The 15,287-nt window shown below is 26.2% G+C and overlaps 1 protein-coding gene across 4 annotated transcripts; it reads right to left on the bottom strand.

Annotated features, from left to right (window-relative positions):
- Nucleotides 1-7,402: 7,402 nt before the first annotated feature.
- Nucleotides 7,403-14,962, bottom strand: LOC114179015 (homeobox protein HD1-like). 4 transcript variants are annotated; one of them, XM_085670735.1, is made up of 7 exons: nucleotides 14,807-14,961; nucleotides 14,452-14,724; nucleotides 14,219-14,339; nucleotides 8,442-8,632; nucleotides 8,205-8,336; nucleotides 7,864-8,000; nucleotides 7,403-7,769 (listed from the first exon to the last, which is right to left on the bottom strand). In XM_085670735.1, exons 2-7 carry the CDS (start codon nucleotides 14,722-14,724, stop codon nucleotides 7,754-7,756), a joined length of 870 nt encoding a protein of 289 aa, XP_085526861.1. In that variant the 5' UTR covers nucleotides 14,807-14,961; the 3' UTR covers nucleotides 7,403-7,753. The 4 variants fall into 4 exon arrangements, with proteins under 4 accessions (XP_085526861.1, XP_085526863.1, XP_085526864.1 ...); XM_085670737.1 differs by having other exon boundaries at nucleotides 14,219-14,300; XM_085670738.1 differs by having other exon boundaries at nucleotides 14,452-14,882.
- Between the last annotated feature and the right edge of the window lie 325 nt (nucleotides 14,963-15,287).

Genomic DNA, 15,287 nt, shown 5'->3' with positions numbered 1-15,287 from the left:
AATTATGATAATTAAATCCTCCCCTTCTTTCCTTAATCTCTCATATATATATATATATATATATATATATATATATATATATATATATATATATATATATATATATATATATATATATATATATATATATATATATATATATATATATATATATATGGTCTTTCAGTATTAAAATTAAAATTGTTATCTTACTGGCAGATCTTTAACTAACCAACCTACCCACTTCTCCGCTATTCTCTCCTGAAATCTCGTATGGGGTGGTTATTCCTAAAATCCAGGATATTTGCTCGTCACCTCGGCCCAAATGCTCGTTACCTCGGCCCAAATACTCATCACCCCGGTCTGTGACTGAGACTTGTTGTTTTATGATAAATATTTATTTAGTCAGAATCCAAATGAGCATGTTGAGGTCGGACATTCCATGTACGGTACAGTTATGTATTGTATCTAATCTAAATTAAAAAAGTAAAAAAAATATGATTAAAATATTGACACATTGATTTTGAATGAGTTATTTTTTATCATTTGGTTTTAATAAATCTTCATGTCTTTGTAAGTTGTCATTCAACATTAAAATATTGACACATTGATTTTGAATGAGTTATTTTTTATCAATTAGTTTTAATAAATCTTCATATCTTTGTAAAGTCATTCAACATTATTTAAATAGGTTATTTGAACTTTGTTTAAAATTGATGAATGTTATCTATTGTATTTCATTTGAATTTATAGTTAAAATATATTGTTAAATATTTAAAAACAAAATTGTAAATATCCACGAGTACCCGTGGATATCCGTGGATATTAAAAAAATATACGAGTACCGTACCCACGTAACGAATATTCGCACGGATATGGAGACGGGTACAAAAGAGATATTTATCCAATGTGTAAAGTACGAGAGAGTTATTGATCGTACCTATCCACCCCGTTGACATCCTTTACCAGTAATGTAATTATCAATTATTTAAATAATAATAATATTTTTACATCTAAAATCTTTTTGCATGACACTATCTTTTATTGTTTTTTATTTTTTCTACTGATACAAAAATTTACTTTTATTTCATTACATAAATTCTCAAACGCTGTCTAATAATTTTTTTCTTGTAGATAAGTGCATATATACATACTTTCTCCATCCTTGGAGTCCATTTTTTTTATTTAAAATATCTAAATCATCAAATAGAAAGAATATTTCCAGTTTGGTATGGTTTAATTTAAACCAATAAATCAAACCACACTACATCATAATTTGAATCAATTTTTCTGATTTTTAATTTAGTTTTATTCTTTTATGAAGGATTTATTATTTTTTATCTTTTAAATTGAAATATGATAATAAAAACATTTTACTTAAAAATTAGGTTAAGTTATGTTTTGATTTCTACTGCAAAATATCGATTTGGTCCCTCTATTTTTTTATCTCAATTTAGTCCTTATTGTTGGAAATTTGATGTATGTAATAAGTAATTTCCATTAGTGGTGCAATAACAATGTTAAAGGGTGTCATGAGTCAGTTTCTAGATTTTTTGAATTTTTATTTTAAAATTAAAAATTTGCTACGTTGTCAAGCTGACATCATGTTATATGGTAGTGATAGTGTGATGTGGTAAAGGCAGTGTCACGTGTTAGTGTTACGCAAGGTGTCATTTCCTCATTTAAATATTTAGCCCATGTATTTTTATGTCTCAAATTAGTCCAATTTTTTGTAAAAATTGAAAAATTTTGTCTCTCTCTAAATTGAAATCAAATTTGTTTTTTATATAAATGGTACACAAATATTTAAATGAGGAAATGACACCTGACGTAACAATGACACGTGGCACTACCACTGTCACATCATATTGTCATTGTCACATGGTACGACATTAGTTTGACATGTGACAATTTTTTTAATATTTAAAAAAATAATAAAAAATTCAAGAACTGATACGTGACATCCCTATTACTGTACCACCAACGAAAATAACTTAATTACATCAAATTTCTCAAAATATGAATCAAATTAAAATAAAAATAAATAAATAAATCAAATCAATATTTTACAAAAATACAATATTTTACAAAAATACAAATCAAAAGAGATAATTAAACCTAAAAGTTAATAAACATATTAACTAATAAACCAATAGAAGTACAAGACTAAATATTAAAATTAGTAAAGTTAAAACCATATATTGTCACGTATTCTGAGAAGGTTTTAGTACGCTAAAATTAATGATAATTAATGATGAATCATGTAAGAAAAGACATCACAATATCAAGCTAGAAAAGACTTGAGAACTTGGTCCACCGACGATATCATATTTTATCTCCGAGGAGTTCCAAAATTTTAAAAATTCATCATTTACTAATTTTCTTTTCATTCTTTTATTATTATTATTTTATATTTTATTCTTTTAGTTGATATATTTATATTTGTTATAAAATTTTGAATTTTTTGGTGATATATTCTTATATTAAATAAAGAATTGTCAAATACCTACAAAAGTTTAAAAGATAAAATAATAAAATAAAATATATTGATAAAAGATTAAATTATTAAAAAAATTGTATATCAAAATAGGATAACAATAATAAATCTCATTTATATATACACTAATGAAAATACATGTCCTGACGTGTGTTTGTGAGAAGAATCCAACAAATAAAACATATATATATATATATATATATATATATATATATATATATATATATATATATATATATATATATATATTAAAACTAATAACTATTGTTTGTTGGCCTTTTGAGAAAGAAAATTGAATTGGAGATAAAGTAATTTATCCATCACAACACAACACTTTTAAAAAGTTTCGTCATCTTTAAAGACGGGGACAATAGAAGCCGTTTGTGTGAGAAATCCTCAAATCTACTCTGAATTGTTTAACATAAGGTGAGTGAAATTTGTTTTTAGAGTTGTTTTAGTTTTTGTAATGCATGCAACATTCTAAGGTTGTATGTGATTTCTTTCTTGTAATCTAGATAAAATTTCATATTGACCACAAAATCACAAAATTTAATATTTTATGGTTTAATTGTGTGTATAGGACAAATGTTGGGGGAATTGACGGTGTTCAACACGGAAATTCAATGAATACCCTCTTTTATAAAATATTGGGATATGAACATTGTAGTCGCATGTGTTAGAAATATTAATATAATTTTAAAAAATAATTAAAATAAAATATTGCAGTTATTGATGTTTCAATATAATGTTAAGTCCATAGTTAAATTCTATTTATGTATAAACAATTTTTTAGTTTTTCATTGATTAGAATTTAGTTTTTGTTTAAATCAATTTGATGGTCATTTACTCTTGTGTCTCCATTTTTGATCTATAGATATCACGTAGTTCCACCAGAAAAGATACACAATAAACACTAGAGTTCTCCCTCTCAAAAGTGTTTTTCTTTTCTTCTCTATATTATCTCTTAAAATCAGTGGTGTTCATAAGGTTCAGATATCCTTCGCTACATTCAATCGATTTGACAATGGGAGCGTTTTTCCTATAAGGATAGCGCTCTGCGTGCCTTAACCCAGGTTTTCTCTATCCTTTTGTCATTTACATATTTACATTATCTTATATTGCTATTGTTTGTTATAAAAACAATTTGACTTGATTATCTCTTTTATTCATATCTCTATCTTGTTTCAGGTTTATCATTATTTTATTTTCAACATTTTCTAACAACATGTTAACTTAAATATGAGAAAGATATATAAGAAATTATTCTGAAAAGTATCCTGCTCCAAGATGTGAAGTTGATAGAGACTTTTAATTATAAAATTGTGAATTTTTTAGTATAGTGGTTTATGAGATTTTTAGTTAAAATATATGATTTGAAATATGTTGGATTGATGAGTCATTGAAAAACACGATTGAAATGTTAATTTTCTATGCTTCTAATAATCGAGAAGGGATAATCAATTTGTTGTCATAATAATGAACGACACATATTGAGTTGCTTATTAGTATGTTATATGTGTGTGTGTAAATGTTGTACATTAAAGATAGTAATGAGATAAATATGAAGGGTTGAGAAAGTTTTAATTTTCAGAAAAGTTTATATTTGTGTAGCTTTATCCTGGGCAGTAATCATGTGACGTTTTGTTTATACTAGATGGTTTATATCTTGCCAAATGGTTTTCTTTGCCTATCCCAAATTATATTTATTATATTGTATTGTGTTATGAGTTAAAAAAAAGTTATAAAAATAAATTTTGTGCAAATAAAATGTACGTTTGAATTTTTGTAAAATAAATATTTGATTAATAAAAAGCTAAATTATAAATAGAGTATCTCTTATGGAGTCATGTTACAAGCTTAGCTATATCTCTTGAACTTAGGATTACTTGTGAAAGTGAAAGTGCAGTGTGTTATGGTTGTCACGAGGGAGGGAAAATGCTAATTTAAGATGAAGTTAAATATATTAGAAGGGACTTGTGATGTAAGATTATCCTGACTCAACTAGCGTCTAATTCACAATATATAATTTTTCACAATATATAATTTTAAATATGTTTTTTTTAAAATTTAATATATATATTTGATATTCTAATAAATTTTATACATCTATATTTATATATGTGGTAAAAATTTTCATTCTCCACATTTATTTTTTAATTTTACCTTTTAAATATTTTTTTTTAAATAAAAATAATTATTTTATTAATATAATCATTTAAGTGATTTTTTTTAATTCAACCTTTTTTTATTTTTTTTATTTTTTTTTTAAATTTAATCATTATAAATGAAAATTAATTATAGTAAAATTATAAAAAAAATTATATTTAATTTTATAATTATAATAATAACAATAATTATAATTTTATTATTATAAAAAAAGTATATACAGTGTTTTTACTAGAGTTTATAAATTTGTCTGTAGTTTAATGTTTAGACTTTAGTTAACTAACTTTAATTTAAGATTTTGGTGAAAATTATGATATGTTTTAGTAATAGATTGCTTTTGTGATATTTAGCTCAGTTTTGCATTTTGCTTCTTCGGTTTCCTTCTCCTTGGGATGGTGTGTACATACAGGAGCACATTTAAGAGCTGATAGGCATGGAGTTGGAGAGAAGAAGTAACATATGAATGAGTTAGATAATATGGGAATACTGTATTAAGCTTTTATTTCCTATTTTGAAAAACTTTTAGTTCCTATTTTGGAGTACTTATGTTAACCATATCTTGAAATACACTCTTATGGAGTTAAGAAGAAGAGGTAAAATTGTGTAAGTCAATTTAACTATTATTATTGATGCCATTAATGAGTTATGATCTTAATTATAATTACTAATGATTAAGAAATGTACATATAGGAGCACATTTAAGAACTGATATGATACTAGCAATGAAGCTTAAGGGAAGAAGTAGCATATGAATGAGTTAGAGAATATCTGAATACTGTATTAAGCTTCTATTTTTTATTCTGAAAAAGTTTTAGTTCCTATTTTGGAGTACTTATATTAACCATATTTTGAAGTACACTCTTATGAAGTTAAGAAGAAGAGGTAAAAACAAAATTGTAAGTAAATTTAACTATAATTATTTATGTTATTAATGAGTTATGATTTTAATTATAATTATCAAGGATTAAGAAAATATGATTGTTAAGTGTTATTTTTTTTATGATAATAAAAAATAATAAAATTATTATTATTGTTATTATTATAATTATAAAGTTAAATATCAATAGCTTTAATAATTTTATTGTAAGTATTTTTATTTATTTTGTTGGTAATTTATCAATTAAAAAAATACTAAATTTAAAAACAGTCAAATAAAAAAATAATTAAATTTAAAACGAATAGTCAGTTAAAAGTTAACATTAATAAAATAATTATTTTAATATAAAAAACTATTTAAAGGATGGAATTAAAAAACAAATGTGGATAAAAAAAGAGAGTACTTTATGTATATGTATATTATAGATAATAAAGTTTACAAGTTTTCATATTTATATAATATTACAATAATAAATTGGTTGTATGAATATTTTTATCGTTTATAATAGAATTAAATATATTTTTATTTTTTATATTTTAACTTAAAATTAAAATTTGTTTATGTATTAAATTTTAATATGTTTTAATTCCTAAAATTCAAAAAATAGATATATAGAGTCTTTCAAAATTTTAAAATTGGAATTCATTTATATATTAAATTTTAATATATTAAAAAATAAATGTATAATATCCTTCAAATTTAACTTCATTAAATTTTCTTGATATATGAAATAGATTTAAAGACGATGTTTTAATTCAAATGGTAATTTGAAATACCTTTTAATAAACTCAACAAAAGTTAAAAGTTCAAAAGATTATTTATCATTAACTCCAAAAAAAGTTGTCTCAATTAATAAACAAATTCTAATTTTACATCTACATTTACAAACGAAAAATATATTTAACTTTTACTTCTTTTTTTTATCGAGCTTACGAGTGTTTGATGATAAAAAAATAATCAAAGCTCATGTATATAATACTTCTCACTATATAATGCAAAATACATAATATTTGGCTGATTGAAATAAAGATAAATATTAATCGTATACTTTTTAAAATTAAAATAAAATTTGACAATAATAATATAAATTATTAACCTCGTGCACCGCTAAACTACACATTATATTATACATATTTCTCACTTTCTTAAAGAATCATTAAATATACACCACAACCATGTTTTGTAGTAGCAGCCATAAAATATATACACATCAATCATTGAGCACATTAAACACGAAACAGAAACCTCAGATCCACGGATCTCTGTTCTCTCCACCGACAAACCACATTGATAGGCTTACCCACCAGAATTACAGGTCACAAAATTAACTATAGTAACAACAGATCAGTGTCAAAATATATGCATCTCTCTATAGTAACTGTAGAATTAATTTGATAATAATAATAATAATACATTTTAATATTATTTTAATATAATGTTAAGAAATGAATTTTAAATTTTATTTTATTTTATTAAAATAACTTATAAAATTTTAATAAATTTTATATTTATTTATATAATATACTTTGACCTTTGTTTGTCTTTGTGTCTCTTAATAGTTTTGCATTTTGGGAGCTTGTTCTTTTAACATCTGTCACGAAGATCTAAAGAGGATCAAACTTGCTGGGTAAAAATTTTACTACTAATCATCATTTCTATCTACTTTTACAGTCACTTGATTGACAATTTCCCTAATTAAAAAAAAAAAAAAAAGATAAAGGATAGAGCAGAATATTTATTCTATCATTAAATCCTCAAATGTCTTTTTCGTTTTTTCACCCGTCTTATCCCGTATTTCTCTCTAAAACCTTGATTTCGTGAGCGAATTGGTCCCTAAATTCCCTTTGTCGTTCTGCAAAAATCCTACTCAAAGAGCACAAGAGTTTGGAAAAGCTTGCATCATCACTCACCACAAATTATAGTTATCTCCTTCAAAGAATGGAGATGTTGGTACTCATAAATGTACCACAAAAAGTACACCACAATTTACACAAGAATACAAGAATACATGCAAACATATCTATTGTAGGAAATCCTTCCAGCAGCTAAAAACAATATTAATACTTTTTCCTCAGCCACTCAAATAATAGCACACAATTTACAAATAAAAAACACTCACAGCAAGAAAAGTGTATCCGTTATATAATCCAAGAATTTACAAGCCATCACTTTTGTAAGCCATCTTATGTTATAGAGCATCACCACCTATTATCTCCTGCACCAGTCTGGAATCCTTAGCGGGAATACTCCCTGCCACCAATCAGCATAAGTAATTAAAAAAGTCACTATACATGTACAAATGTTGCTATATTTTTCGAATCAGGTAGAAACTAAATCTCTCTACCTCTTGCGCTTGGACTTCAGAGAGGTGACCGATTGAGAGTTGCTGTGCCAGTTTCGTTTCCTTTGGTTGATGAACCAATTATTGATTTGCTTCAGCTGCAACCCTGTCTCTTCCACAAGTTTTGCCTTGTCATCTTCCTGAAAGAAGAACAAAATTAGCAACAATGTCAAATGAGTTAGAGCAACTTTATACACCAGCACGCTTCACCTAGTTGGATAGAAGCAATTATAAACCTTACTAGTCTAGTTTAGCATCACCAAGAGACACATGAGAAGAAGATTGATGAAATATGAAGAGACAGAAAATAGAAATTAGTAGAAGATGGTTTATTGTTTACTTACAGTTGGGTAGGGCCACTTAGCGTGTTGCTGCCACCATGCCTTTAAAACCGATGTTGTGTCCCCAGGTAATTTCCCAGCTCTCCTTTTCCTTAATATTTCCTCCCTAACATCTTCGATTCTTGACTTGAAACCCTGCAGATATTAAATCTGGTTTTTGGTCAAACCCACTTAAGGAGGAAAAAAGAAATTGTGAATGACACAGTTGCACATTGATTATTGAGGAGTTCTAAGAATGACCTGCTTGAGCTCAATCTTGAGCTCCTGACGAACTCTTTCCATGAGGGACCTTTCAGATTCTGTAGGAAGCAATGGACCAAATCCCATCATGTCGTGCCCATCAGCGCTAGACTGATCTATAGACCCATCCATTTGAAAATCCTCTTCATCATCTGACATTGTTGCACCTGATCCTTCTCCCAGGCTCACTCCTGAATTCAAAATAGTCAATACGATAACATTAGAGTTTGAAAAGGTGTTTCCTTTTTTTTTTTTCTTCTATTAACTAGATATTGGCATATACATACATACATATTGTTAGATTTTAAGCGGCAGTTCACCAATGAGACCTGAGTATTTTATTCTTATATTACTTTTTCATTTCTATCCAATATGAAACTTAGACTCACACTTGGATTCCTAATAATTTTCTCATTTCTATCCAATATGGGACTTAAACTCACCCTTGGATTCCTAACACATATTTGTATATTCATCACCATTAAGTAGGAGTTGAATATGAAGGATGAATATTGATGTGTAGCTAGTATCAATACCAAGCGAGTCTAATGTATTATGGAAGCACAACAGAGAAACACCACAAAAAAATCCAACAAAGATTCCAAATTCGAGGTAGTTTTCTTCGTAATAATACTTACTTAAAATTTGAGTTATAATCTTTCGTAATATTATTACTATACAACTTACACTGCATATAATCTTTGGTATGAATTTAGAATCTCTGTTGAGTTTTTTTGTCTTGTTTCTCTCATATGCCTCTGTAATATACTGATTACCACTAATTTTGACGTTTTAAAATATATTAAAAAAATATTTAAAATACCAACATAATGTATTTGTAATATTTAGTAAAAAATAACATTAAAAAGATCAATAAAAAATTTGGACTCGAAATACCCTTATGGCCGATGATGGCATGTCTTTATATTAAACAAGCCTCTTTAATTAACCATTAATTTAAAGGAAAACTCTGTTTCTTTATTTCATCAATAAATAGTAATATTAAAATTTCTTCAACTAAAATTCAAAATGGTTTCAAATATAGTTTATTTACGAAGGGAAACCATGTGGGTCAATAGATGAATTATGAATTTTTTGGATACCTTATAGTATGTTTGGTATGGTGCTGGAAATGATCTATAGTAACGAATCTACATGAGGAGGGAAGATGGGAGAAGATTGGTATATACATAGAAAAAATGTAGAGAAATTCTTTTGGAAAAGGAGGTGGCCCTCACATCACAAATTTTTTGAGCAAATAAATGTTGAAGTACGCTAAATTACTGATTAAAGTGCGACAATAATAAAAAATTCTGCAAAATAATGTAATAACATGAACGATTTTTATTGTATTTTCTTTACAAAATACATAGCTAGACTTTGTAATTATTTATGGAGGTCTCTCATAATAGATTATACGTTTCATGTAAAAGGAATATAAATAATAAATAATATTAATACTGAAAAAAAATAGAACTAATAAATAAGAAATATTAAATTTATAAATACATATAAATTGGAAATAAGAAAAACTACAATTAGTATTAAATAAAATAATAAATAATCATAATTAATATTAATATTAATAACAAAAATTCATCATAATAATTAACCTTTATAAAAACTTAATCAAAATACTGTTGAAAAATAAAAAATAAGAGCTAAATTTTTGTTTAGAGATATAATTTTATAATCTATATCTATGTATAATATATATATATATATATATATATATATATATATATATATATATATATATATATATATATATATATATAATTCTCTCTTGTATGAACACATTTCATAATTTTAATTTTATCTTTTATAATATTATTAACTGATTTTTTAATAGTAGATGCTACATTGAATATTTGTTTAAGAAAATTGTCATGGATTTTTTTTTTCTTAATCATATTTGTAGTAGTCTTTACACTAATATATTATTAGGTACTTCTTATTATTATTTTTGATTTTTTTTGAAATTTAAAAAATGTGTATCGTCACATATATATTTATGCTAGTGAATAAATAATAAAAATTCATCATGTTAATTGTTTACTTTGTTAGGGATCTCAAATCTCTATAGGTTAGTAATCTAAGTGTGAGTCAGAGTACCATATCAATTAAAAATGAGAGTAGTATGAATCTTTTATATGTAGGTTAAACTCATGTCTTATTGGTGTTGTATCTTCTTAATGATTCTCTCTTGAACTCTGAGTATGAGTTGTGCTGACAAAAGTATATCAAAATAATCCTAACAAATTTTTATTTGAGTAAGTATATTATTTAATATTTTTTATTTAACTCTTCTTTCTTAGTTCATTAGGATCTAATTAAGTGAAGGTGTTGTCAGTATAAACATTTAAATTTTAAGAGTTTCAATAACTTGCTTGGAATTTTTAAATTGTATACAAACAATTTTGTCATTAAGCACACTACTTTAGATAAAGAGACTTAATTATAGTATATATTGTACTAGAATATTAATTTAGAGAGGTGAAAGTATTGTTGTTGAATAAATTTAAATGTTAAAATATGATTATACGCATAAATAAAGGTAGAAAATAAAAATATTGTTAAAAAAAAAGTTAAACACAGACATAACAAATAATTTGAAGTTGATGTTTCTTTTAGAGTATTTTTAACCATAGTATATATGTGTGTATGTTTGTGTCAAAACGGGTTATCTGACCCGGTTCACTACGAATTGGTTATGTAGTGAGTCAATCTAATCCAGCTGACTTATTAGTCTGTCAAAAAAATTCAAACTCATTCCGGTTCACCACGGGTTGGTGGGTTAAACAAATTGACTCATTAGCTTACTTAAATATAAATATAAATAAATTTCAATACAATTCAAAATAATGTTCAACCCTAAATACAAACCAAAATCACAAAAATATTATGTTTGCTTGCCAACCCAATAATATATTGGCTAAAAAAAATAGTCCAACCTAACCAAAATACAAAAAAGTTGTGTAACCTTTTATTTGCGGGTGGGTTGGTGAGTCAATCCTGCTTACCACAAGTTCACAGGTTCAACCCAAGTGAGCCGGGTCAAAAGTTAACTTGTATTAAAATTTGTAAAAAATTTCAATCCAACCTGTTCCGAACTCATAGTGGATTGGGTTAGCCCATGAAATTTAACCCACTTTGACAACTATAATATATATATATATATATATATATATATATATATATATATATATATATATAAAATATCTAAAATTATGGATATATGTATTATTTTACGTATATTATTGACTAGTATACCATATTTTGTTTTACGCGTTACAATAAGTTTCATTCTATTCCTTTGCTATCTTTCCTCACTCAAACATCTTCTCATTTTCTCTTATATCTTCGTTTCTCCTTATCATTGATTTCCTCTCTTAATTTCTTTTCCTGTTTCTATCCTTCCTACCGCATACACAATTAAGGATGCTCCACTACAACTACCACCTTATCAAATACAAATTTTTCGGCATGTTTGGTCACACACTCATGTGTAACCACCACTATTGAATTTCAAATTACACTTGTCTTTTGAGAGTTAGATCCTTTGAGGACGACATTCTTTAAAATTAGTTTAAATTAATATAAAATTAATATTATTAAATTCAGTCCTTAATTTTTTTCTTCTTCTATTTATGTATACATACAAGTAATAACATTATTTGGTGTCGGCATGGTATAACATGGATGAATGTGTAATTTGGAATATCTTAATCGTAATCTAAATAGGATATATTCCCACTAAACTTGTTAAACAAATTAATCCACTTTAATAAATTAAAATTAATTTACATATTTCTTAAAATTGTCCCATTTAACTTTTTCAGAACTTGAATCGCAACGGTACGTTTGATTTGTTTTATATTTTTTTTATGAACAATACTTTTGTTGGACCCTTTTAGGAGATGTACAGAAAATATTATATTTAGCAATCAAACTCATATTTGATTCTTAACAACTTTATCCTAATTTATCACTTTTTTCTGTCTTTGTGGAGATTTTGTTTTTCATTACCTATATATCTTTATTAGAAACAAAAATAAACAATGTTTGAAAACTTGTATAACTTAAAAGATCACATTAATATTTCTTGAAATTTCAAGAAATTACACAAACTTTTATTACATTGAATCGAATGGATTAACGTAGTAATTAAACACTCTGAAACCCATAAGGACGATTACTATAATGGAAACTTGTATTTAATCTTTGTTATTGACAAAAACTTATTGAGTAAAAAATAACTGACACTCTGCTATTGTATTTCCTTATAAGAGGTGGTTGTAGATGCTAAAAACACGCATATTAAGTCTACACAATCACACAAAACCTAAAAGTTAATTTTAAAATTTTAGAAAATTTGAAATGTTTGTCAGATGTATTTCTTTGTTTAGTTTATCTTCATTCTCTTAATTATGCTTAGGCAAATCAATTCATATTTATTAGTTTTTTAATTGAGATAAGATAATTTGATTTTCATTATATATATATATATATATATATATATATATATATATATATATATATATATATGTATATATATATATATATATATATATATATATATGTATATATATATACATATATATATACATATATATATATATATATATATATATATATATAAAATTAAAAATATTTTAAAATAAATATTAGCTCATTTTTTATATTACATCGTAGTTAATAATTAAAAAATATAAGTATTAACACAATACGAAATTTTAATAATTTAATTTTTTTATTCTTTGAAATTTTATCGCAAGCCGTGAGAATATTTCCATAGTTTACGAAATTTAAATTTTCATTGACTTCTTTACCAACCTCATATTTCCCAACAAAAATATTTTAAATTCTTTATAAAATGAATTTTTAATCTCTGAAAATCTTCATTAGAACAAAAAATAAGAGATATCAATGTAATTATTCTTAAACGTATATCAATTACGAAGTTATGAATAATTTAAAATCAGGAAGAAGATCGATTTATTATTTATAAATAAACAATAACAATAAATACAAGTGATATACGTTTCATATTTTTCATTAGACAGTGACTTCGAAAGTATTTATGAATTATGAAAGTTTGCTGTAAAAGTAAAGAAAAAAATTAACTGAGAAACATGATTAATAATAATGAAAGTAAAAAAAAAAAAAAACAGAATAATATATATAAAGAAAATTATTTTGTAACTTTTATACGAAGGAAAGAACGAGTAAAAATAGATATGTAAATTGTGGAAAAAGACTTTATTAACAAAAAAATAAATAAAATGAATAGTTTTAACCTTTTACTATATATTTTTGTTAACCTAAAATCATATTTTAATTAATTAGAAAATAAAGTTTCTAATTAGTATTCTTGTGTGATTACTTTTTAGTTGTGAGGTTGTTGGGAATGGCAGGGTGGGCGAGATTACCACCCTCCACCAAACTAACCCACTCTTTCTATTCTCTACACAAACTTAGCTATAACAACCACTTCCATTCCCCTTAACGTAAAATACCCACACAACACATACGGGTTAATGCTATCACAATGCATCTTTCCTTTCGCTCAAATCACACCACTAATATGTACTCTACATACCAAACCATTTTTATTATTTCCTTTTTAATTAATTAATATTAATTAATTAATTAACTAATACACCACTGATATTGTTATACCTAAATCAAGTGATCCCCTTTCCCTTGTTGGCATAATTAAAGCCAACAGAATCAGAATAGGAATAAATTAAATTGAAGAGGAGAGTGATGAGTACCTGTCAGAGCTTGCAAGGTGCTTTCAATATCACGGCAGGCCATCACCGCCTCCACGGCATGCACCCGAACATGTTGCTGAAGCTGCTCTTTTAACGCACATAACACAATCAAATACTGTGTCTGCACTAATTAATTAATTAATAAATAGTTATCAGACTTTAATCTTAGAACGTCTCGCGTCAAAAATGGTCTCTGAAATTTAAAAACATTAGAGGGAAATGAAAAGATGTACCATGAAGTTGTCGAGTTCTTGTCGATCATGGGAATGGGAATGGTGTGAGGCGTAAGAGCGGAGGAGATTGTTGAAGTGTGATATCTGAGCGTCGATGAGTGGCAACTGGTCGATGGGAGTAGCGACGCGGAGGCATGAGACGTGTGCAGCGAGAAGCTGTTCGTAAAGTGGATGGGTGGCTATGTCCGCCTTCAGTTGACGGTGGTGGTGGTCGGCGGCGGCGGCGGAGACTTCTGCGCTGAGCATATTCATCCCCAACCCAGCTTCTTGCATCTGATTAAGGGAAGAGAAGGGGGTTAGGGAATTAGAGAGGGAGAAATTATTTAAGGGAAAAGAGTGAGGTTGAGTTGAGGACCACTCTATGGTGATGCAATGCTAGGATGAAAGCACTGTAAATTCCAATCTCTCCTTCTGCGAGTCTTTTTATAACCCTTATATCGCTCTCTATTTCTCTCTCAGACCTGAACAACGAGTTTGCATACACCAAGACGCCACGAGAAAAAACAATCAAAAACATTTGTGCTGGGATAAATTGTTCTCACACCGTTCCTTTCAATTTTTATTATGTATTTAGTTATTGCATAATTCTTCTTTTTCATATTTCGTTTACATTTTTACATTTCTCTTCCAAAACACTTTCAAAAAAATAATAAATAAGGTCTTCTCATAACTTAACAGATTATTAAAGCATAAATTAATTTACAAACTATCTCATATTTTTTTCTGAATGTTATTTGTTAAAGAAATATATTTTTTAATACATTTATGGTTAATTTAATTTATAAATAATTTTATTTATGTATTATTCGTTTTCTTAATATATACGTGTTTTCTTA

The sequence above is a fragment of the Vigna unguiculata genome, chromosome 3 (genome assembly GCF_037176805.1).
Source record: "Vigna unguiculata cultivar grain cowpea cultivar isolate G323 ecotype 2 chromosome 3, ASM3717680v1, whole genome shotgun sequence".
Lineage (NCBI taxonomy): Eukaryota > Viridiplantae > Streptophyta > Magnoliopsida > Fabales > Fabaceae > Vigna > Vigna unguiculata.
This window is presented reverse-complemented; position numbering and strand designations above follow the sequence as displayed.